The sequence below is a fragment of the Schistocerca gregaria genome, chromosome 1 (assembly GCF_023897955.1).
Source record: "Schistocerca gregaria isolate iqSchGreg1 chromosome 1, iqSchGreg1.2, whole genome shotgun sequence".
In the NCBI taxonomy this organism is placed as follows: domain Eukaryota; kingdom Metazoa; phylum Arthropoda; class Insecta; order Orthoptera; family Acrididae; genus Schistocerca; species Schistocerca gregaria.
In genome coordinates this window covers 215,589,265-215,614,226 of record NC_064920.1, presented here as the reverse complement: position 1 = coordinate 215,614,226, position 24,962 = coordinate 215,589,265, and the positions used below count along the sequence as shown (strand labels likewise).

At 40.9% G+C, this 24,962-nt stretch overlaps 2 protein-coding genes across 13 annotated transcripts in view; one reads left to right on the top strand and one right to left on the bottom strand.

Moving 5' to 3' along the window:
* The window catches only part of LOC126337031 (tyrosyl-DNA phosphodiesterase 2-like), a 126,777-nt gene that overhangs the window by 34,705 nt on the left and 67,110 nt on the right, over nucleotides 1–24,962 (bottom strand). For 5 of the 11 annotated variants that reach the window (XM_050001361.1, XM_050001383.1, XM_050001374.1 and 2 more), the window contains 4 exons: nucleotides 19,564–19,711; nucleotides 19,214–19,305; nucleotides 11,483–11,620; nucleotides 11,176–11,386 (listed from right to left, as the gene is read on the bottom strand). In XM_050001361.1, coding sequence (XP_049857318.1) covers nucleotides 11,176–11,386; nucleotides 11,483–11,620; nucleotides 19,214–19,305; nucleotides 19,564–19,698 — 576 coding nt within the window. In that variant the 5' untranslated portion in view covers nucleotides 19,699–19,711. Of the gene's footprint in view, nucleotides 1–11,175; nucleotides 11,387–11,482; nucleotides 11,621–19,213; nucleotides 19,306–19,563; nucleotides 19,712–19,801; nucleotides 20,043–24,962 lie in introns of those variants that run through there. The other 6 variants (XM_050001408.1, XM_050001398.1, XM_050001332.1 and 3 more) reach the window with 5 other exon arrangements.
* The window catches only part of LOC126337017 (double-stranded RNA-specific editase 1-like), a 117,349-nt gene continuing 112,549 nt past the window's right edge, over nucleotides 20,163–24,962 (top strand). The window contains exon 1 of one of the 2 annotated variants that reach the window (XM_050001279.1): nucleotides 20,163–20,403. In XM_050001279.1, coding sequence (XP_049857236.1) covers nucleotides 20,328–20,403 — 76 coding nt within the window. In that variant the 5' untranslated portion in view covers nucleotides 20,163–20,327. The remainder of the gene's footprint in view (nucleotides 20,404–24,962) is intronic. The other variant, XM_050001297.1, reaches the window with a different exon arrangement.

The following is a 24,962-nucleotide window of genomic DNA, read 5'->3' as shown; positions in this document are numbered from 1 at the left end:
GAACATTAACAAAAGCAGAATGAGGATAATGGAATGTAGTCGATTTAAATTGGGTGATGCTGAGGGAATTAGATTAGGAAATGAAACGCTTAAAGTAGTAAATGAGTTTTGCTTTTTGAGGAGCAAAATAACTGATGATGGTCAAAGTAGAGAGGATATGAAATGTAGACGGGCAATGCCAAGGAGAGCGTTTCTGAAGAAGAGAAATTTGTTAACATTGAGTATAGGTTTAAGTCAGGAAGTCCTGTCTGAAAGTGTTTGCATGGAGTGTAGCCATATATGGAATTGAAACGTGGACAATAAATAGTTTAGACAAGAAGAGAAGAGAAGCTTTTTAAATGTGGTGCTACAGAAGAATGCTGGAGACTAGATGGGTAGATCACATAACTAATGAGGAAGTATTGAATAGAATTGGGGAGAAGAGAAATTTGTGGCAAACTTGACTAGAAGAAGGGATCGGTTGGCAGGACATATTCTGAGGCATCAAGGGATCACCAATTTAGTATTCGAGGGCAGTGTAGAGCGTAAAAATCGTAGAGGGAGACCAAGAGATGAATACAGTAAACAGATTCAGAAGGATGTAGGTTGCAGTAGGTACTGGGAGATGATGAAGCTTGTGGAGGATAGAGTAGCATGGAGAGGTGCATCAAACCAGTCTCTGGACTGAAGACCACAACAAAAAAACAACAACAACATGGTTGAACAATCCAAAACTAATAAAGCCAACAAAATTAGGGATTTAGTCTTTCAACTATAATGGTTTTATATGTTGAAGACAAAATATTTAACACCTTAACTCATTTTTACATCAACCAAACACTGAAAATGTTTTATACATTAGAGTTTGATTTTCTAAAGAATTGGGAGCGGGGGACTACGGAGTGTGCAATCCATGCACAAAATTTACAGGTAAATAACTTAGGAATAAAGGAGACCGTTCACTGAATGGAAAAGGCATTGAGTCGTTGACAGGCATATACAGAATAGAAGAAAGTGTATGCCCGTCTATGAGACAGTCCTTCTGCTACTGGGTCTCCTTTACCCTTAACTTTTTTACATTCTGCCAAAATTTTCCTTATTATGGATAAACAGTTTACATTTATTAAGCTTATTTATATGCATGCTGTTATGGGTGATGCATCACTACTAATCTGCAAACAGTATAAAATTATTAGCACATTTAAGCCAGCAAACAGTGAAAAACTTCTGAAGCTATGTTCAAGTGGCGTTTCGCTGTTTCTGGCAGGATTGAATCATGCTGAAAGAGAGAGAGAGAGAGAGAGAGAGAGAGAGAGAGAGAGAGAGCGGGGGGGGGGGGGGGGGGGGGGGGGTACTGCAAGTTTTCTGGTATTCTTAAAAAGAAGGCTGCAGGAAATTAGGACCACAAACCTTATTTTATCTTCTGTTTCACATTTTAATGATCTACTAGTGTTGGCGTGTGAATACTAAATTCGAAGGAGCAAACGCAGTAAAGCAAAACATATGAATGTTTCCAAAATGCAACCTTCATAAATATTAGTAAAATAGGTACAAGATTTCCCTTACCAACTGTCTGTATCTAACCATACTGGGAGAATATATAGTAATCAAACACTTTTAGATGTAGTACTAAAATATTACAAATAAAGACTATAGTGCTGTCAAACAGGAAATTCATGTGTGAATGAACTGTTTAAAGGTACATTGTCAAAAGACAAAAACTTATCGTTTTTACTTTATAGCAATGAAAATATTCAATTTATGTCAACATAATGTAATTGGACAGATAAAAAAAACTACTCACCAAGCAGTGGGAGGACAACACACATATAAAAGAAGGTTATACTTATGCAAGCTTTAGGTAAAGTTAGTCTTCAGAAGGCGGATTTGAGTATCAAGTATGCCTTTTGTCATAAAGAAGACCCAAGAAACAGAACTAGGGGACCAGTCAGGCATTGAGAGCCAATGTAGAGCTTTGGATCGGGACGGACCATAGTACAGTGACAGAAATGGACCACCTGCCATTTAAGAGAACCTAAAACCATGTGAGTCCATGTAGAAGCATGTCAGATAGCACCCTGGAACTGGTGCTACACAGATGCCACTGATTGGGAACTAGCCCAGAGAACAGAATCATGTACATATAGAGCAGGGGTGACTACTGGTCCAATGGAGGCTACGAGTTCATTAATACCTACAGGGAAAAGGACACTTAATATAGAATCATGTGGAACACCATCCTCATGGATTCATGGAGACCTAAGAGGTCGTCGGTCCCATCAGATTAAGGAAGTAAATCGGCTGTACCCTTTCAAAGGAATCAGCCCCGCATTTGCCTGAAGCAACTTAGGGAAATCACGGAAAACCTAAATCCAGATGGCCATATGTGGGTTTAAACCATCATCCTCCTGAATGCGAGTCTAGTGTGCTAATCACTGAAACACCTCGCTGGGGGGGGGGGGGGGGAGGGGGGGAGGGGGGAGGGCCGAGGGAGATATTGCAAAATGTGACCGCAGAGGCCAAGTGGCCTTCAAGATGGCAACTGCTTCCAATGTTGCACAAAGGGGTTATCCACATACTAATGTCTCTATGGACCAAGGCGCAAATGCCACCGGAAACACCCAAAGGGCCAACCCGGCTTTAACAGAAAGCACAGAGACCATGAAGAATAAAAGGATATAAGGGATTGCAACTCTAGAAGCTGACAGTAGTACCCGTAACAATCCATTGAATAAGCATGAAGTAGGGATCCAGAAGGTGGCAGTAGTATCCGTTACAATTCTTTTCAATACACATGGAATGGCGATCCAAGTGGGAGGCAAATAGGCTGAAACCAGTCAAACTGCTGGGACACCAACTGTCACCAACAAGGACAGGGTAACATCCACAGATAAGAGATGAGACACCAGTTGCAAAGGGGGAGTCGGTAGCTCTGAGAGCACAGGACGGGCCTTGTCCTGCGACTTATGATTCTCCTCCTCTTTCTTAAGTTGAGGCTAGCAGGGCCCAAACGGATAGCAGGTTTGAGCGAGATGTGTAACAGAGAGAGAGAGTGCACAACCTTTGGACATACAGACTAAGGATCCCACAGGCGACTTGTTTCAGCAGGCCTCCAATCTGGGAGCCACCAGAGGGAGGGGCCTGGGAAAGGTGGTCCTACCGGCAGACACTAAGCACGTGGGAAACTTCTGTAACAGGGTAGGGGCAGCAGCATCCAGAAAGGTGGGCATGGGAACCGCAAACCACAGGGGAGGGGGAGAAGAGAGGGGGTGGGACAGGGATAAAGAAGAGGCATGGGGGGGAGGGGGGGTAACAGAGGTAAAGTCAGATGTCATACACGCAGGTTGAAGACCATCACATTTCTGATCAGCCTCAGAGAATGACAACAATCAATGGACTTACACTCCTGTATCTTCTCTTCCTTCTTATAAACTGAACAATCCAGATACCTTGAAAAGTGATGGTTCTGATAATTAACACACATGGAGAGCAGAATACAGAACTGAAAAGCAAAGTCATCGGTCTGATCATATTAGGGAAGGATGGGGAAGGAAGTCGGCAGTGCTTTTTCAAAGAAACCAACCTGGCATTTGCCTGAAGCGATTTAGGGAAATCACGAAAAACTTAATAAGGATGGCCGGATGTGAGTTTCAACTGTCTTCCTCCCGAATGCAAGTCCAGTATGCTAACCACTGTGCCAGAGACGGAGGAAGAGGAGGCAGAGTGGGAGGGGCGAGGAGAGAGACATTGGGAAGGAAAAGCAGTCCGGGAAGTAAGAAAGAGCCACAATAGCTCGGAACCCCATGTGGACCATGCGTGAGCTTACAAAAGAGCTAAGCCCACTGGACAGATTATAGCAGTATGGAAAAGGGAAGAGATTTCAAACATGGTTTCAGAAGGCGTAGCACAGTGTCAGCAGCAGTACAATTTATATGTAAGGCATCACACAAAAACGATGCACATAAGCTAGTAGCAGGAGTTTTTGTATACTTTTTCAAAGCCTTCGGGACGGTATACCACATACTTTCTGTCCAAATTTGCAAATGATATTGTCAGTGCTGATCTTATGATGTCACCAGACTCATATCTGAAAAAAAAGCAACAATGCACTGAAATTGTGTAGGAAAATTAGATAGACAGGAAACAGTCCAGAATGAAAATCATTAAATTCTGCCTACTATAGGGCTCAATATTGGGACAATTTCTGTTTATAAGAGGTGTAAATAAGGGTCCAAGCACTGCAGAATAAGAACCTTTTCATCATTGTGTACACCAATGATTCATATGGTCTTTGCTGAACAAAAGATCTAGGTAATTCATGGCAATTTACAGAGAGAGAGACAGTTATTCCACCGTGAAGTCAAATGTAAATAATCTGCAATTCAAAAGGAGCAATGATGTACATACAGTTTTTTCACACAAAGAAGAGCAAATCAGAGGAGTGCGAGGACTGGAGTAAGCAAGCTCTGCCTATTGACTCACAGCACACAGGCTGCTGAGGGCTGAGGGATAGTGCAGAGGTAAAAAGCCATGCTAACGTCAAACAGTGGTGGCAACACTATTTCAATTTGGGCTGACAGTACCCTTGATTAGCCACTGGCACAATGGCTGTCAACTCCTATGTATGGTATGTGTACGAAAGGAAAAATTGAGATTGGGCGTAATAAAAGTTTACAGCATTTGTGAAATGTAAATTGGTAGTTTATTGCTGAATGATGGTACCTGTGGCTACTAATTCTGTATTAATTCTCACAGACAACTCGAAATTAAAAACAAACAATATTAAAATTTACAATACAGCAATAAAAAAAGAATGTGTTAAATTTTAAACATTTATTCACATAGCAAATGTATATACATATAAATCAATGACTCAGTCTCATTAAGTTCTCCATCTGTGCCTAATGTGTTACTGTTGCAACTGCAACTGCAGTACCAGTACTGATAATGATTTTGTCTAATACTGCTATTTCAATGACAGCGTCACATCTCCAGTAATCTTCTTCCAACTGCTGGACCTTCCTGCAGTGTTCTTCCCAGTCATCAGCAGTTTCTGACAGAAAGGACTCCTTTCAATCTTAAACAGATTGTTTTTGGACAAGTCCCCTGAAATGTTTTGCGCTCTAAACAACTATTTTTCTTCTGCCCATACTGAAGTGTGTATAATAAATATGTATAATAATTACATGTTATTTATGGTTGTTCACAGCAGAATGACTTACTATACATTAATTGAACTTTTTATAGACTTTGACATGTTTAGCAACAATATTTGTAAGTGGCAGCAATCTAACCAGGAAAGACGGCACATGTGTGACAATGGTCATGTTTCTGCCCAATGTGAGAAGGCCGATGGCCAGCAGACTTTGCGCAGCAGCAGTCAGTGCTTCAACAGATCAAAGACCGAGCAGACAGGCAGCACTACCAAGGAGAACAACTACAAGTGCTGTTTGTACATCAGTAGTCAATGCTCCATAAACTGTATGTGTATGGAACTAACATGCACGATGACAGGATGTGTGGACATTAACTACGTTTCTGCCCAACATAAGAAGCATAGGTCAACAACCGAAGGTCAGTCCCCGCCCCAGAAACTTCGTGACATTGGCAAAAACACTGTATAAATACCTCCGATAAATGGGTATGAGGTGATCCTTTGGAGAGGTCCTTCAAGGGGAGAAAGAAGACTTGAAGAAACATCATGTGGACAGACGGACCAATGGTTAATCAATGATCATCATACTTCGCTACGACGACTTAGCCGCTACACTGCTCGACAGAAGACGATGCCGGTACTGCACCAATAGGTCAAGGCAGAAGATGCCATACCAGATGTTACCAGAAAAATGTTTGGTAACTACACAGGTGGCTAGTGAGGGACTACGGCCTCCCCAAATGGGTCACCTGTGAACTCAGAGACTGCTGAACTCCGCCAGAAGATGCCGCACCTGAGGGTCGCTGGTTCGATTCCGGGAGGACAGCTCCACCTCCTGCTGCAGTCAGTTGTTAATAACGCAACGAGTGAATCCACAAGGAGAAGACTAAGCCATCACTGCAGTAAGTCACAGGCATTGTACTGAATGGAAGAATAAGCCCCCAGAGCGCCGCTGCGACACGAGACGTCGTCGCATCTGCTGTCACCAGAATCTGCAAGCTATGACTCCATCGCTACAAGGAACTGAGCAAGTTAAAACACAATGTATTAGTCTGTTTGTTTGAAGGGTCTTATATCTCAATAAATAACTGGTAGTGGAACCACCAATGTTTCACTCAGACCTCACCCATTGAGCCAAGGAAAGAGCCCACTTCACCACCCACAAAGTGTTGCTTCCTTCCTGACAAAATAATGACCTTTGCAACCCTTGTCACTGACGCTCAATATCAAGAGTCCCTAAATCCGTACCCCCTACAAAACCGCACTGAAATCATAGTTATAGGGCGGCAAGTGGAAAAATAGCTTTCCTCTTTTGCCATTTTGTCGATCATGTTTTTTAGCTGGTCTATGTGCTTGAATTGATGTAAACAGAGCCTGCTTCATCATGCTCTTGTTACAGGCAACATACCTCTTTTTCAACCATTCCAATCTCCATCTTTGGTATCATATTTTGTGGGTATTTTTTCCACCTGTTCGCTATGGTATGGAGTGTTGTCCATTACAGTGACTAAGTTTGGAGGAAGATTTGCAAAAAAAAAAAAAATATTTGCAAACCATCTTTCAAAGTTTCCAGAGTTCATTTGACTACAGTAACACCTTTTATGGATTTAACATAGAATTTTAGTTGAACTGAAATTTACTTATTTTTTTGCCAGGAGTTTCTGGCGATTTCCCAGAATTCTCTTTGCAAAATCTAAAAATTCTTTACACAGATCTGAAACTTGATCCTGCTTATATCACCGTAAATCTTGTCAGCTAAGAGAGGATGGAGGAACTCTCTATTCCTGCTCTCCTGCTTCCAACATTCAGTAACATTTTTAACTATTTTGCCTGTTCGATTTTGTAATGAGCAGCCCCTCGTCCTTCTCTGACAAGTAGAAGGAGCCTTTGGTGTTGTCCATGATGGGCCAGTAACTGCTTCATCATCACTCGTCAAAAGATGTATTATTTTACTACAGAACTCAATGCAGGACAACAGTCAGTTCACAATGGCTACATATGCAACATTCCGTATCAGATTGCTGATGTTGGCAACAGCCACATGGCGAAACTTGAGTGAACTGAAGTCTATCGACTCCTATTGACTTCTGGCGATTCAGGATTAGGGAGGCCTCACTAATCTCTTTGCAAACAAACTGTAATTACAATACCAGAAAGAAAAGGCTTGAGCATAATGCAGAGCAAAATGTTTGGTGGTGGCATCTGCAGCAGTGTAGATAGTGCCATTCAGGGAATACCAGGTACATGCAAGTGTGTGGTATCCACAGACATCTGATCTCAGCCCAAGCCCGCGAAAGAGATGTACGTCGTCCAATGGTTGAAAGTACCATTCCCAGCACTCTTGCTTCCATCTTTTCCTTAGGTGGTAGACCAAGGCAAGGAGCCTCTTAAAAGCAATGATGTGATCCATTGATGGGCGCCACTTAGGGCGTTATAGAGCCTAAATATGATCTTGAATGGCATCTGCAATTTCCTAGGACCATCAAGGTGCTGTCTTCCATAGGGGTGCCCAAGGAACAAGAGATCGCTAAATCGGCTGCCAAAAGGATGTCTGCAATTGTATTCTGGACTGTCTCGTCGATAATTCCATACAGCAGAGGTGAAAGTATCCCAAGCAGCACTGTCGATAGCCCATCCAGGCAGGTGTCAAGATGAGTGACACTGAGGGAGGGAAAGGAAAATCCGGAAGTGGTAACTACCACACAAGTCATTGTGGACTCTCCAGTGGATGGATGGGAGAAGACAAGGGTGAAAAATGGAAAGGTCAACAGCCGAGAAAGTTCTGTATGCCACACTGAAGTGTGTGGGGACACCATTATTCAACAGGCAAGGGTCAAGTTGCGCCAGCAAATTTTTGAGGTCTTTATCGCGGTCAGTGACCGTGTTTCCATCTGACTAAGGGTTATGGGCATTGAAATCACCCAAAATTAGGATAGGTGGGGTGGAGCTGAAAACAGAATGCAAACAGTACATTCTGAGATAATTCACAATTTGAAGGGAGGTAAACACTGCAGAAAGTAATATCCTAAAATACCCTTACCAGAACAGCCACAGCCCCAAAGGTGTATTAAGAAGCCCAAGTTCAGTTATACGGTGTGTCTAGAACATATGTGCAAACTCTGCCTGACACCCTGTCATTGGCAATACGATTCTTATAATATCCCCACTACCCACAAAGGGCTGGGGATCATTATTTCTGGAAATCAAGTCTCCTGAACGACAATGCAGAAAGCACATGAACTGCTGAAAAAGTGTCATAGCTCAGCCAGGTGGTAGAAAAAACTGCTACAATGTCACTGGAGAATAATGTTGACGATTAACAGTGAGGCCATGAGAAGACCAAGGTGGTAGGTTATGCAATAGAGCCACCTGTTGCCCCTGGTTGAGAGGTTCATGTCATCAATATACAGATGCTCTGGGTTCTGTTGTGTGGTGCAAACGGGGGTTTCTGGGGCCGCCATGATCTCTGTCTCGGCCACAGAAGTGGAGCAGGCAGGATCTGGTGCATGAGGACCATTGGAATGTCGTTCTTCTTGGGGACTTTTTCTTGTCTTTCCTCCCCTTAGATAATTTCTATGACTGCAAGGGCTTCTCTGAATCAGTTTCAGGTAAAGATGTTGATCGCGAAGCCCTGCAACCAGCAGCTCTTGGCTCCTTCAGCACTGGCTGGCATCTGGTTGCAGAACAGCACAAACCTTGGAGGCAAGTGTTCCGAGCGACCCCTCCCTGGAGAGAGAAACTAGAGGAAGGTCATTTGTCTCCCGCTGGGAGGTAAAGACCAATGTTCCTGGCAGGTGGGAAGCCACCAATCCCAAAGTAGGTATGGAAAAAGCAGCATGAGGGAGCTCCCCACCATCACAGTGACTAGCATGGTCAAGCGGTCCTGAGGGCCCACTGTAGAAGGTGTCAGGGTCGGGAGTACAGTCACCAAAGGGGGTGACGTTGTCATAGCTATAGCATGTGACATTATTTGGCATGCTGAGTGCAACCGCTCTTACTATTTCTTGGCCTCTTGGTAACTGATTATGTCCAGTCTTGTATTCTTAAATTTTCTTTTCTATCTGGAAAACAGTACAGTCTGATGGACATGGAGAGTGGTGTTTTTCACATTTAACACAGACACAGGGAGGTGCACAGGGAGCATTCGCAAGCAGTGCTCGTCAACAATCTCTACAAATGGGGCAAGCATTGACTCATGAAGACATGTGGCCACATTTCAAGCATTTGGGTTGCATCTCTTTGGGAAAGGGGAACACGCAGTTTCACATTGCATCGGTGTACCATCACCTTGACCTTTTCAGGCAATGAATTGCCCTCAAAAGGCCAAGGTGAAGGTACCAGTGCCAAGCTGAAGGTCAAGTAGGCACTTAGCTCATCATCAGATAATAAGAGTAGGTCTCTGTGGAAAATGATGCCCGGAATTGAGTTTGGACTTTCAAGGGGAATGGCAGTCACCAGTAAGTCACCCAGCTCATTACAAGCAAGCAGTGCCCGTAACTGGGTACGGGATGCTGTTTTGATCAAAGTTGATCCACTCTATTTTAGAGATGGCAGCCACTTCCACAAATTTGTCTTTCCAGTTCTCCACTCACAACACAGGCTTTGTGGCCAATAAGGAATCACCATCAGCCACTGTACAAACCAAGTATTACAGGGAGTATTGCTTTGCTTGCCACTTAGCCTTATGTTATTTCCACAGTGTAGCAAGAGAATGGACATTTTAGGGCCATATCTCTCTGCACTGAAAGAGGACTGTCCTTTCATATGCACTGTTGGAGCCTTATGGCCACCAGCAGGAGATCACTTCATCCACTTAATCTGCAGCTGATCCACTATGCTGCCACCCACTCTGAACAGGGGCTCTCGCCATGGGCACCACTCAGCCTCAGCAAAGGCTACCTGACCTGTAAACCATTGCTCTGAGTCCCACTGCCCCAGTAACAACCAGCACATACTCTCTTGCATACATAAGGAGTTTTCAGCTCAGGCACCAACAGTGGGATTCTGACGTGGTCAGAGCACTACCAACCGTGCAGGTACTTGACCCCCGCCCGCACACACAAACTGGATGGTTACCATACTGGGTTTTGGTTTTATTACCATATTAAATGGAAGGGTGCACAGATGGAAAGGCACAAATGTGGAGCACACCCCACCTTGGACAACCTTCCCTGAATAATTTGCACTCCAAGCAAGATTTGCACCAAGAAAACCATCCGATAGAGGCACAGAGGGAATGAGATAGTAGAAGTATAAGCAAGCAGCAGAGAAAAAGTAATGTTGCAAAAATGGTGGCCCCATACCATGTTAGCCAAGCACATACTCACTGAAGAGTTTTGAGCGCCTGGATGAGGGGGAGGGGGTGGGGGAACTGGTGTGGAGTGGAAATGATGGAACAAGCCAGGAAAAGAATAATGGTACAGAAACCTTATGGGGAAAAGTACTAATCAATAAGAACAACAACTTATAAAAAAAGAAAGAGAAAACTCACACTTGTCACCACAATAAAAAAAATAATCCATAATGTAAATAACACAAGTAATAATAAACTTATCAGGTGGCAGCAGGTTTTTTTTTAAAAAAAAAAAAAGTGTCTCGGGGTTTAATTAACAGAAATTCTTTAAATATAATGTGTTGAGGAGACATAACTTGAAGAATGAGTATCTTTTCTTAATTGTATTAAAGCATACTCACACGGCATAAAAGTGATAGAATTTCAGCTCCATGGATATGATATCTATGGGGAAAATTGTATTTCAACTTGTAGAAGTCAAACAAAAAGAGTCAAAAAGCTTGAATCTTAAGAGTCACCACAGTGCACTTAAATTTAACCACATAAAAAAATGTGCAGTTGTAGGATTAAAAACAACAACATTATACAATTAAGCAAACTTTGCCAGCTTTACATCATCCTCTATGCCATCTTTACATCATTGTCCACAAATGTTTTCTAAGGCACTTAAGTTTTACAAGGGGTAGACAGTATTTCAAGTATGCGACTAAAACTGAAGTAAAGAATGCTTAGACTGTTATTGACAAACCTCTGCAGCAATGTAGTTCCTCATCATTAGTGAACTTGGAAATTCAACAACCCTATGTGAATCATAGTACACAGTGAACCTTCTCAAGAAGGTAGCCACGAAGTATCCTTCAGTATTGCCAGCAATACACACATATTCAGGCAATTTGTCTTTGATGTAATTTAATGTTTCTGGAATAACCTCTTGCAAAAATATGATGTCTGGTTTTTCACTGAAATTAAAAGACAACAATTACAACAATATTGTACAGAATATTTAGAAAATTAACATAAATACAATCTCAGAATGTTGAAACATCTTTACTTACAACTGGATAGTTTTGCAGACAGCTTTGGTTCTAATTTTAAGATTATGCTCAGACAGTCCATCAATATTCCAAGAAAACAGTTTGAACTTTGATGGGGGCTCTGTTGTCATCATACCAAGGTTTGTAACCATTTTCTTGCTGCAAAACAAGCAGGTAACTAGTTATGTGGGGAAAATATGATCACAAATAATTCCAGATAAATCTAAAATTGAATCAACAACTCTTGGAAGACACTCAATTATATAACAAACTACAATGCTTGAATGGAAATGACACCTTGTATGGCTGAAGCATCAAAATACACCACAATAAGCATTTTAAATAGCTGCACGAACACAAACTTACATAAAGAAAGGTTTTTTTTTTTCCTTATTAAGATGAAAAAGGGGTAAATGGTGTCAAGAATGCACAAGTTGCAATGAGAAGGAAAAATCTTTTAGAGCCATTGTGAAAGCCCTGGCATGAAGATGCCTGTTGCAAAATTACTTTAAGTTTTAATAATACACAGATCTCTGTTAACAAGCATAAATAATTTCATTTAGTAGCACTTGGGCTTTTTGTACACAAGTTTTGGGCTTCCAGCAACAACACTGTAAACATTTAGTTAACATCTCATAGTTTCTTTTATTCTGCCAAACGTTCAATAATTTTGAAATAATTTTATAACAAACATGGCAGATCAGCTTGGGTTTCAAAGAAATGTTGGAAAATGTGAATCTCTCTTAAGATAGGTTAAAAAATGCAAACAAAAGTTTATAGCTTTTGTAAACTTAGAGAAAACTTTTTACAATGTTGACAGAATACTATCTTTGAAATTATGAGGGTAACGGAAGTAAAATACAGAAACCAGATGGCAGTTGTAAGAGTCTAAGGGCACAAAAGTAAAGCAGTGGTTGAAAACAGAGTGAGACATGATTGTAGAACGTACCTGATGTTATTCAATCTGCACATTGAGCAAGCAGTATAGGAAACCAAAGAAAAATTTGAAGAAGGAATTAAATTTTAAGGAGAAGATATAAAAACTGAGGTTTTCTGATGAAATTTTAATTCTATCAGAGACAGCAAACAACTATGAACTGCAATGGAATGAACAATGTCTTGAAACAAGGATATGAGATGAACAACAACAAAAACAAAAGGATAATGGAATGTGGTCGAATTAGACCAAGTGCTGCTGAGGGAATCTGATTAGAAAATAAGACTCTGAAAGTAGTAGATAAGTTTTACAATTTGCGTAGTAAAATAACTGGCAATTACCAATGTAAAAGGAATATAAAATGTAGAATGGCAATTGCAAGAAAAGTGCTTCTGTCGAAGAGAAATTTGTTAAGAACGAATATAAATTTAAGTGTTAGAAAGTCTTTTCTGAAGGTATTTGTCTGGAGTGTAAGCTTGAACCTAAGTGAAATGTGGATGATACAGAGCTGAGATATGAAGACAGCAGAAGGTTTTGAAACATGGTGTTACATAAATATATTGACATAGGTTGCATAACTAATGAGGAAGTACTAAACAGAATTGCAAAGACAAGAAATTTATGGCTTGAAACATCAAGGAATTGTCAATTTAATACTAAAGAAGAGAGAGAGAGAGAGAGAGAGGGGGGGGGGGGGGGGTGGCGGGGGATTACAACTACGACGACGACTGCTACTACTACTGCTACTGCTACTGCTACTGCTACTGCTACTGCTACTGCTACTACTACTACTACGAGGATGGATACCATTATTTAGATTTGCCTTTCAAAATATGTGTTACCTTTTGCATATATATCACAAAACAAATAAAGATATATTTTAACATGTGAAAAAAAAGAGCAGACCGGATTTATATTGGGAAGTGAGTTGTGATAGCTTTGTCCTGATCTTAGCACAGAACACACGGATATATATGATGAACAGGGTGCAACGCCTGATTGCCTTCCAGATTTAACTTTTCTGTGATTTTCTCTGATCATTTAAAAGGTATTGTTTACAGAGGACATGAACAATTCTTGTCTATCCTGTCCAGTGTCAGCTTTTCCATTCCCAAGGATCTTCTCGTCAACTTCTCTTTAAAATCATAACTTCCTCCCATGAGTACAAGTTTGGAATGGGGGAGGAGGACAGGGCACATAATCTGTTGTGACAGTTGTCTTTGAAGGAATGGTCCTGGAATTCATCTACAAGAGCTAGTGAAGCCACAAAAAAATTCAGTTACAATTGGCCAGAGTACATAGAAAACCTCACTGCTTTCAAATATGAGTGTGTTAATCACTAAGCCACCTAAATCTGCTGTACCCACCTGAGCAACACTGTCAAACTTCAGTGATATATGTCATTTATTCCATACAATAAATCACAAACAATGTATAGAAACTGGTACATTCCAGAATCATATTTTTGTGTCAAGAATATTAGCTATTGATAATGTGCTTTCATGTTCATTCTGAAAATATTAATTTATCTTCACCGACTATTGAAGTAAGATCTAATGTGAGAAGCACTTTAGTGGACTCTCTTCCCATTGTTAATTAAATATGTTGCAAACCAAGTCTATAATTCTATTAAAATGCAATAATGATTCTATTTTCCTGTAAGAACAATGTGATCCACAAATTCAAATGCTCTACACAGAAAGCAGAAGCTCCGAGTTGATGATATTTAAAAAATGTTGCACATTCTGTTTATGGCAGTACTTGTATGTTGTGCCTGTGCTGTTCTCGTTGACTGAATTTGCAAAAAGGCTTAAGCCTTCAGAACAGTTTGTGTGTGTGTGTGTGTGTGTGTGTGTGTGTGTGTGTGTGTGTGTGTGTGTGTGTACACTCACACATGCAAGCACAGGTGCACGGTTTTCATTTTCTTTTTACACCCCTGATGGTGACTCAATGTTTCTACATTTCTGCAAGTTGTTACCTTAACTCTAAATGAAGTTTGGCAGGTAGAGTGGGATGACTGACTATGTTGGGTGGATGCGGGGAGACAAAAGAAGTGGAGAGAGGAAAGGGAATGTTCGGGAAGGATGGCTGACAGCTCGAAGGGATGCAGCACGAGTGAGATGGAATGAAACACACAAACACCAGAGCCTGTGAATTCGTATTGGATAATGGGGATGGCAGGAAGGAGTGGACTGGAAGGGGGTAATAGAACAGATCAATGGGAGACTCAAGACAAGGATGGGGCACACGGAGTTATTGAAGACTGAGGTCAGGATTGTTAAAGATATGAAGGAAGTGTTGGAAGGATAGCTCCTACCTTCTTAGTTCACAGTAGTGTATGCTGCAGGGGAGGATACGCATGCCAGATTGTGAAGCAGCCACTGAAATCAAGCATGTTATGCTCAGCAGTGTGTCCTGCCATTAGGTGATCAAATGTGCTCTTGGTCAGTTTGATGGTGAACATTCATTTGAGTGGAGAGTTGGTAGTAGTCAGGCGCACACAAAATGCTGTGCAGAAATTTCAGCAGAGCTGGTATTTGATATGGCTGCTTTCAGAGGTGGCCCTGCCTCTGACAGGATAGGATAAACCTGTGGCAGAATTAAGAGTAGGTTGCGTTGGCTGGGAGAATTAGGCAGGTGTTGCATCTGTCTCTTCCACAGGACTATTCTCCCTACAAGCCCTGCCATACATTCCATAAATCCAGAGTAACTTCTAATCACTACTAAAATCTATGCACCCATCCCTGAATCATTCCGTTTAATCTATTTCCCTCCTCACCTCGATGACTCCCATACACCCAAACTTCCCAAAATTCATAAACCAAGGTGCATGGCAGAGGGTACATACAACTGTACCAGTTATGAGAGTTTCTTCTTGTTCCATTCAAGTATGGAGTGCAGGAAGAACAATTGTTTGAGTGCATGCAGTAATTATTCTAATCTTATCCTCAAGATCTCTGTGTGAGCTATACATAGAGGGGCTGGTTCTTTAAATTTTGTTTATAGACTTCCTCTGGATAGTTTACATCTGTCTTCAGGAGTCTGCTAGTTCAGTTCCTTTGGTATATCTGTGATTTATAAGCAGTCACTTTTTTAGACTAACTGCACTTCCCCAGTATTCTACCAATAAACCGGAATCTACCACCTGCTTTACCCATGACTGAACTTATATGATCATTCCATCTCATATCCCTACAATGTGTTACACCCACGTATTTGAGTTGGCAGATTCCAACAGTGAGTCACTGATTTTATAGTCATAAGAAACTTTTTTTCATTTTGCGAAGTGCAAAATTTTACATTTCTGAACATTTAGAGCAAGTTGCCAATATCTGCACCACACTGAAATTTTATCAAGATCTCTCAATATTTATGCAGCTACTCAGAGAGTATGCCATTATAGATAACTGAATCATTTGCAAAAAGCCTGGTTTTACTATTAATGTCATCTGCAAGGTAAGTAATATACAGCATGATTACTGTGCTCCCACTGAAAGACTCTGCGCTCTTGCCAATCAACAATTCCAAACAACTGTTTGTGTAGCCTAGTGTCTCATATTAAAGATAGGACCACTTTCTTCACGAACTCTCAACAGCCCCTGTCCCATTACACATGGATCCCTGCGAATCACTGTTGATGCCACCTCCCTTTAGACCAACAATCCTTGTGTCCATAACTTTGCTGCTACCGAATACTACTTCTCCCAACACCCATCTGACTCAAAACCCACCACCTAGTTCCTTATACATCTATTAATCACATCCTCACTCATAATTACTATTCCTTTGAGGGGAGGACACAAACAAATCCACAGAGGCCATGGGTACCTGCTAGGCACTCTCGTACACCAATACTGTTTGTCTCTTATCAAGAGGAAGTCTTCCTTACCTCCTCAAACTCCTTGTCTGGTTTAGCTTCACTGATACTTTCATGATCTGGGCCCAGGACCAAGACACCCTATTCTCATTCCTCCACAGCCTCACCTCCACCTTCCCCTTCCCTCCCATTTGCTTCACCTGACACTTCCTGAATATTAACTTCCACCTCTCTGATGGCTCCATTGATACATCTGTCAGTATCAAGCCAACTACAGTACCTGAATTTTGACAGTTGTAAAAAAAACCTCTCCTCCTCATATGGTCTGGGCACCTATGGACATCATATCTGCAGCGGCTAGAACTCTATTGCCTGCCATGCTGAAGGTCACAGAGGCATTCACAGACAGGCACTATATCCCAAACCTAATCAGCAGATTTCCTGTACCATACAGTCACACTTCGCTAATCCTCCCACCACCCCCTCTATCACTCAGTACCATCCCACACTGGAGCAACTGAACCACATTGTTTGCCAGAGCTTTGGCTACTATCATCATGCCCAGAAATGACTGACACTACTCTCAATCCTTCCCACCATCACCATCCTACTTCTTCCTTCCAAGGATTAGTCTAATGTCTGTCCCAAACTCACAAATGAAATCAATCCCATCTTTTCCAAAGTCTTTCACTATCTCTTTCCCATTTGGCTTTTAGATCAGAATCTTCTGGGCAATGCTACAATGTGGCATTCTCTTAAGGAGTTGTCACCAACTTTCATAAAACTTTACAACTTTTTCATTCATGTTGAAAGAAATTAATTATCTCATTTCTAATCATATCTCTTCTTGTGCAGCCCTCCATACTCCTGATGACCTCATCTTCATTGTTTGAATTTTATTTTCTTGCTTTTGTGTGCCACAGTTGTTTCCTTAAGATAAGACACAAGCAATTATCAATTTCCAGAATATTGAGGGACCACAGACAATGCAATTTGTGTATTTTATTTTTGATATCTGAGCCAAAATCAAAAAACATGTCATAGCCTAAGTAAGAGATTCGATGCACTTGCTCTAATACTCAATTTTTTTAAACAATTTTTTATCTGACTGGACATTATCCTCTCCTCAATGTCATCATAACGAGCACTAGATGATCTCCTGCTGACATTCACTCTACTATCTCGCATACCTGCGAGCTCCCCACATACAGCTTTTTTTTTTTTTTTTTTCTTTTTTTCACTGAAAGAAAAGAGACAGAGGAAGATTAGAGGTTAACCTCTAGTTGAAAGCAGGGTCATTAGAAACAAAGTATAATTCTTGATTGGATAAAGATCTGAAAGGAAATAGCTGTGTCCATTTCAAAAGGACAATCCCTGTATTAACCATAAAACAATTTCTGGGAAATTATGAAAAATCCCAATTTCAAATCGCCAGACAAGTATTTATGGACTACTCCTGACAAGCGGTTACCAGAGACTGAGATTCCAGCCATCTGCTCTGACCAATGTCATCATCACCTTGCTGAAAAATCTTTATTTTGAGCATTCCAACATAGCAACCTGAATATCAATCATAGTACCTGCAAAAATATGAATGCCACAGAAACCAGTACACTGATTGAACCCAATGAAACTAGCAAGACAACTGTTGGAAAAGAGAAAGAAAGAGAGAGAGAGAGAGAGAGAGAGAGAGAGAGAGAGAGAGAGAGAGAGAGAGAGAGAGAGAGTTCTGAGTGGCGGTAAACTAAAGATTCAATAATAAAAACAACAACACCTTTCAAGACTCAACGTGGAAAAAAAGCATTCGAAACTGTCAAAAAATAAAACTCAACAAGACCTGGCAAAACACACCATAAGATCACAGTTTCCCAATCTCCAAGTAACTTATATAGCTCAACCCTAGACCACGATAATACCTCCCCTCCTACTAACAAAAGCCAGTATCCCATCTCCAGTTCACCTACGTAGCTCAAAGCTAGGACAGGATACAAATAACCCACACCACCAACTCCAAAACCCAGTAACCCAATCTCCAGTTCACCTATATAGCTTAATCCCCAAGTAAAAGTGGTACACCATGGCTGGAGGCCATCACACAACACATCACACCACAGTATAACTACACCATGGGTCAAAGCTGGTGGTGGTATCCGGCAACCAAGCACATGCCTTGCCACTGCAGTGCTCGCTGTACCAAGTTATACACAGAAAGACTGAACCTACCGATACCACAAATCTCCTCTGACCCTTATGGCCATTAAAATGGCTGACAAACTGAAATCCAAAATGCATAAAATACAAGTTATAACACAAGTTACAGTTACTCTCATGACATTACATTTATTGATTTCCCCAACTAACAATCAAACTGCCACCTATCAACTTAACCTGGATGTAGGGCTGTCCTTCATATCAGTCTGCCACCATAACTTATATTCCAAAACATATTAAAGATGAAAAACATATATTGTCAGTGTTCAGTTCTCTTTCTGTTTACAAACATTTGATATATGTCACAATACAGTTACATCATGGGTCAAAACTGACATAAGGTACTTTGGTGTGCAGACACACTTGACAACACAAATCACCACAGATATTGTATTCACAGTTAAATGTACCAGTTTCACAGTCAATCACAAGGTTCTTACATTACATACAATCAGGTCCCATTCCTCGTACTTTGTGCCATCTGCATTACCAATGGCTAATCAACAGTTTCACCATAGATTCGTTGTAATACAAAAACTTGATGACACCCAGAAGAAATAAATTACGTTTATGTCACTTCACAATAATGCATTCCTTAAGAAGAGAGCCACTTACATTATTTCATGCAATGCAATACTATTGGCAAGAAACAATAGACAAGTGGACTTAAAAAAGTTTCCAAAACTGTAGAACGAAATATGAAATATTTACAATATTTGTTGATCGACAGTTCAAACAACACAACTAAAGCAAGACGACAAACTGTGCACGTTGTGCAGATACTCACTCGACGTTTATGACGATTTCTGGAGTGTCACCGTCATTAGTAAAATTAATTCCACCTTTCTGTGTAGATTCGAAAAAGGCGTTCACCGAACGCTGAAAATAAAAAAAATTAAACGTTGACATCACAATTCGAGGCAAACTAACAGCAGCTCCATATTCTGCACATGGTTATGAGCACTATCATCGTATGAACTGCTTAAAATAAAATATGTCAACCCAAGATGCAATTTTTCCCATAGCTCCAGCTGTTGTAGCAATAACAAGAATTAATGTGAGATTCTTAATTCATGGTGAATGAGTAATCTGTATTTATTTCTGATATACCCGAACATAAGAAGCATGATTCCGCACCTGTAGGTCCCATTTCCTGTCCTGTAAATAAAACTGCGCACATGCGACGTCTGTTCCCGTTATTTCCGCAAATTGTTCTGTAAGCTTTTGACAAGTTTCCCTGTCGGGAATGTCCTCATCTTCACTGTTGCTCATGTTTTTCCGTCAGCTGAAAACGGTGTAAAATTTATTTTTGCGTTGTTACTTACAAACCTTAATGATCTTATAGCATATTACAATACAATCAACGCGCTCTTACATACAATACTTTGTGACAACTAATTTTACAAGAACAATAACACCACTTCAGTCACAAACTAACACTTACAACCCCTTTTTCAAACAAGTTCCCGCGTAGCAAAGACAATTCTGTATGTCCTCTTCCAACACACTGCCTCAGTAAAAAAGGAGCTATAGTTACAAACCTACATAGAGCTAAAATTGCGTATCAAAAAAGAGTGTTATATACAAAAGTGAGACATAGTCTTTAATTACAGGTTTTAAGCCATCACGTTTACCCGCACTTCCGCAGACAATACAAAAAGTGCCTAGACTGACAGGACCCATTCTTATCTTTGGTAGAATCAAAACGCATCTTTGACAAGAACGTTTGTGAGTACAAGTACATTGATTGAGAGCGTGTTTTCCGTTATGTTTGTGTAAAGGTTCTTACTATTTAAGTATCGGAATACGTCTTTGATTGTGAGGTGCTTTAAATGGGATTTTTGTTTTGTTTGGGTCTGTAACTTGTGTCACTTGGAGGTGTATTTACAGCGTTTGAGAAAATGGCTACAGAGACTGCAATGCAGAACAACTCAACAGGCCGAATTTCATGCGGTAAAGAAATATCCGTGATGAAAGGTTTGTGTATAAAAAGTAGTAGTTCAACAAATGCATTTATATAATTGTTTATCGTTCTAAACTACCATAGCGCACGTGAAATTGTAAGAATGCGGTGCACCAATGCGTATGCTTTTCGGTAGCATTGTGGTGCAGTGCACCGCTAAATGCCGCAGCGTCCATATGAGAAAGATAAGACCAAATCTACGGCGGAAGTGCAATTGTAAGATATCTCTAGTTCGCATACTCATGTGTAGAAAGCTGTAGAAGCTGATGAATTTCACAGAAGTTGCTGCAATTACAAAAAGTAGTGGCAACTCAAATAGGCTTAGGGTCGTTTAGAATGTATATCTTGCTACGACTATGGACTAGATCACTTCCGTTGCTGTCAGCTCTTAGCGAAATAAATAACACGGAAAATTTTATTTTATGTCATTTGTCGTATAATTTATGAAAAAGTACACTTCGTTAATAGAGTATCGTGCTCCAGTGTGGGTAAGCAATATTACAAGCTAACAATCTATCTGAGGTGTTCATGTTCAACCATAACAAGAACACTGATACATACTCGAAAGTTTCCTTCCTTCGCCGGTTAACCATCCTAATCAACTCTTTTGCTGGGGGGAAACAACTAAGTTTGGAATAAATTAGTTTTATGAAGGTTGAAGTCTTGTTTCAAGATCGAATTTTATTATGTAAATAACTATTGCAGCGATCTCGTTAAAGAGGTTGAGATTGTGGTACCACGGCCCAGTAACACTGTATCCAGTGAGAAAACAAAAGTTTTCTTCAGTTTCCAACCTCAGTTAAGGATACTAATCCGGTTGTCGCGCCAGCTACACAACCAAATAAGTGTATGACAATGACACTTCCAGTTGTAAATCCTCGCGATATGCTGTGTCGGCGGTGGCCCGTAGTTACCTGCATCGTTTATGTGTTCGTGTCTATTAGTGTTCAAATTTTGACGGACTCTTGTTTGAGACTAAGAAATCCGCCGACAGTAGTAAACATTGCAACTTTCATATCTCCAAGAAGGACCGGATATCCGAAAGTGAAGGTTTACTTCAGCATTACGAGCAGATTATAGTAAATATTCGTGAGTGAAGCAGCTTTAGAGCTAGTGTACTTGTTTTAATTTGTTAATCAAACGAAACTCAGCATAAGCATTGGACGCGTATTGTTGGAACGTTGATCAGAGACCCTACGTTCATTATGCTTGATATTTCCAATGAAAGTCACTCCGTGTGAATACCAAGCTAATTCATTCAATAAATGAATAGGAACACACACACCCCTCCCCGCTCCCCCTCAATGGTATCGATTTACTTTCTTCACAAATTAAGACGTCAAGTATGATGTCGTTGAATGTGAAGAGAGATGTGATGTTGACGGAGCCTTCAACAATTGAATACCTCGGTGCAAGAAAGAGATCAGTCCATTATTTTTTTCCATAAACCAATTTTTAATGCTGTATAAAAGGAAAAAATTATCTTGCCTTTATTCCTACAAAGTAACATTTAGATCTCTATTCAATCTGTATAGCATGAAATACTGTGTGTAAACTATTTTTAAATTAGTTTTTTATGCCTCCTGAGAAATGTGGTATCTCGTTCTTGTACAGTCTTCAATTCTATTGCGTCAAAGATGGACCGTTTCGGAATGGATGATGAAGAGACGACTGGAGAATGTTGAAAGAGCTTCTGCAGTTGTCAAACGATCAAAAATCCTTTTATGACAATAACAAAAAAAAGTTAGCTCAAAGAAGTTGTTGGTCCGATGCTGTGTAACATAATGGGATTAAAACTCAAGAGCACCTTCTCATTGTTTGCAGCAAACTTTTCATCGAAACTCCAGGTCATTGTCGTCAAAGACATACTGCCTAGTGACTTGCTGCGTATATAAGTTGCAAAACATGGCTTACAGTAACCTAATGCCCGCTGAAATGATACTGCAACGAGAACACTGCACGCTTTTCGTCTTGGAAGTGGCAGTGACTAATGATGCTGTTTCATTAAAGAGGCGGTGGAAGGGTGGCGCATTGAGAAAACGGCGGAGGTTGGAAATGGGAGGAACCGTAGCTGGACTTCCAGTGTATCCGTATGATTAAACTTTTCTTTCATTTGCGAGACCTATTCAAAACGAGTACCACAGGCCTTGGGCTCGTAGCCTGGCGGTTTCATCTCTCCGTCGCCATGTAACAGAGCTTTAGTTTCATTTAGTATCTAGACTTGAAAAAGATGTAACATTCTAACGTACGAGGTATCACGCCACATTGATGTAGCCTCATCATTTTTACTAGGTATAATGTAATATTTTACGGCATGTGCTACTGAATGACAAAAATACGTCGAATACCTAGTCGCTAACAGTGTTGACATACCGCGACACTTTGCAGTGGCATCCGTCATCCTTGTATTTGACAGATGATATGTCTAATCCCCCCCAACGAACCATGGACCTTGCCGTAGGTGGGGAGGCTTGCGTGCCTCAGCGATACGGATAGCCGTACCGTAGGTGCAACCACAACGGAGGGGTATCTGTTGAGAGGCCAGACAAACATGTGGTTCCTGAAGAGGGGCAGCAGCCTTTTCAGTAGTTGCAGGGGCAACAGTCTGGATGATTGACTGATCTGGCCTTGTAACAATAACAAAAACGGCCTTGCTGTTGTGGTACTGCAAACAGCTGAAAGCAAGGGGAAACTACAGCCGTAATTTTTCCCGAGGGCATGCAGCTTTATTGTATGATTTAAATGATGACGGCGTCCTCTTGGGTAAAATATTCCAGAGGTAAAATAGTCCCCCATTCGGATCTCCGGGTGGCGACTACTCAAGAGGATGTCGTTATCAGGAGAAAGAAAACGCAGCATCCAATTGTTGTGGTTAATGAACGTGGGAATATGAAAATCCATGACTACACGCCATACAAATATCTTTTGACGTACCTACAGTTTTAGACATAATTTCATTTTCGTCCGGGATACTGCCCTTTGAACACAGTTTTTCGTTGTAATTAATTATCCTTTCTTAAGGTTACATTCTTGATGTCTTCAGCTCCAACAACTGTTCCGTCATCTTCGGAAATACGAGATTTGCTGAAGAAACGTGATCTGGAATTTTTCTTCAGCCAGACGTTCGGCATGATCGTAATATATATAATCAGCCCATTCCTAAATGTTAAGAATGCTTGATAGTCAAATCTGCAGACACATTGGACCGTACAAGAGATCATAATTTTACGAACTTTGCATGTTGTGTGTACGGGGTGTGAAGTGTAGCTTTCCACCTCGTGAACCCCGTGTTTAAGTTGTAAGAGTTGAAAAACCATCAATTTTGGCATTGTTCAAATATTTTTTCTGTAAATTTTTTCTACGGGTACTGCAGTAAAAGATCCTCATCTATTTTATAGAGCGTAACATTTTCTTTGATTTGCACTGGCCACACACAACAAAGAAAAAGGGTTTAGCATAGTAACTTTTTAATTGTATGCCCTTTTGAAAAGGACTGTGATAGGTGCTATAATGGTCAGTGTTTAACATCAAGAACCCCTCTCAGCTATCATGCCGTCCGTTATGTTTTCCACGTCGTCGGTATCCCTCTCAGCATCATCCTCGTCGAGGTTGGGCTCGGCAGAATTCTTCCATGCTTGGCCACAGCAATGTTTGCCGATGGTAGAGTGCTAGAGATTTTAGTAAGGAATCATAACTGCATATTTCGTTCTTGTTATGGGACTCACCACCTTCCCACAAACTAATGTAATATTGTAGTTGCCCAACCATGCCTGTACTCGTCGGGGGAAAAAGAACCACCTTCCAAGTTGGAATTTGAGTTTTGCTGCAGATTCGGTAACTTTTCTGTGGCAGAGATCGTACATTGTATCTCTGTTCACATATCCACCGTAAAATGTCGCAATGAACCTTTCCCCTGCTTTAGAATTTTGTGTGCTCTTTGCGTCTGGCAATTTGGAAATAACAAGTCACACAGTTCTGTGATAAATGGTACTGGCTTTCTTCTTCCCTTTTCTAAAGGTGACCAAAGTAGAGCCACGTCCCCTTCGTGCATGAAAGGAAAGAATGGTCTGTGGATTCGAGGTTGTATGATGTTGACGAGTGCAGAACGCTAGGGGGTTGTCGCTTCCACTCTTTTGGAAATGGAAGTTATTGTGAAAAGAAGGTGATGCTGTCATCAGTACCAGCGTGCCTACCTTCGTCTATGGTGGTAAGGTATCATAGTTGGCATACTTTGATACAGAAGTGTATCATATAATCACATCGGTAACTGCTATTTCCTTCTTACCCACAGCGTCCTAAACGAGTATTCAGTCGTGAGCAGCTCCTTTTGTTAGTGTCATTGGATTAAAAAAGAGTCTTGTGGAATTGTATTGGTGGCCACACAGAAGACAAATTTTGTGGACGAGTGCAGTGTAGAGCCTGAAGCTTTGTTAACGAAAGTAGCTAGGATATCCTTCAAAACCCATTGTGGCTTTGCAGCCGCAGTGTTTTTGTATATAATCCACATAGATCTTGCATAATGACTTGAACATGGCTGTTGTAGTCAACTTCATACAACTTCATGTCGAAAGTA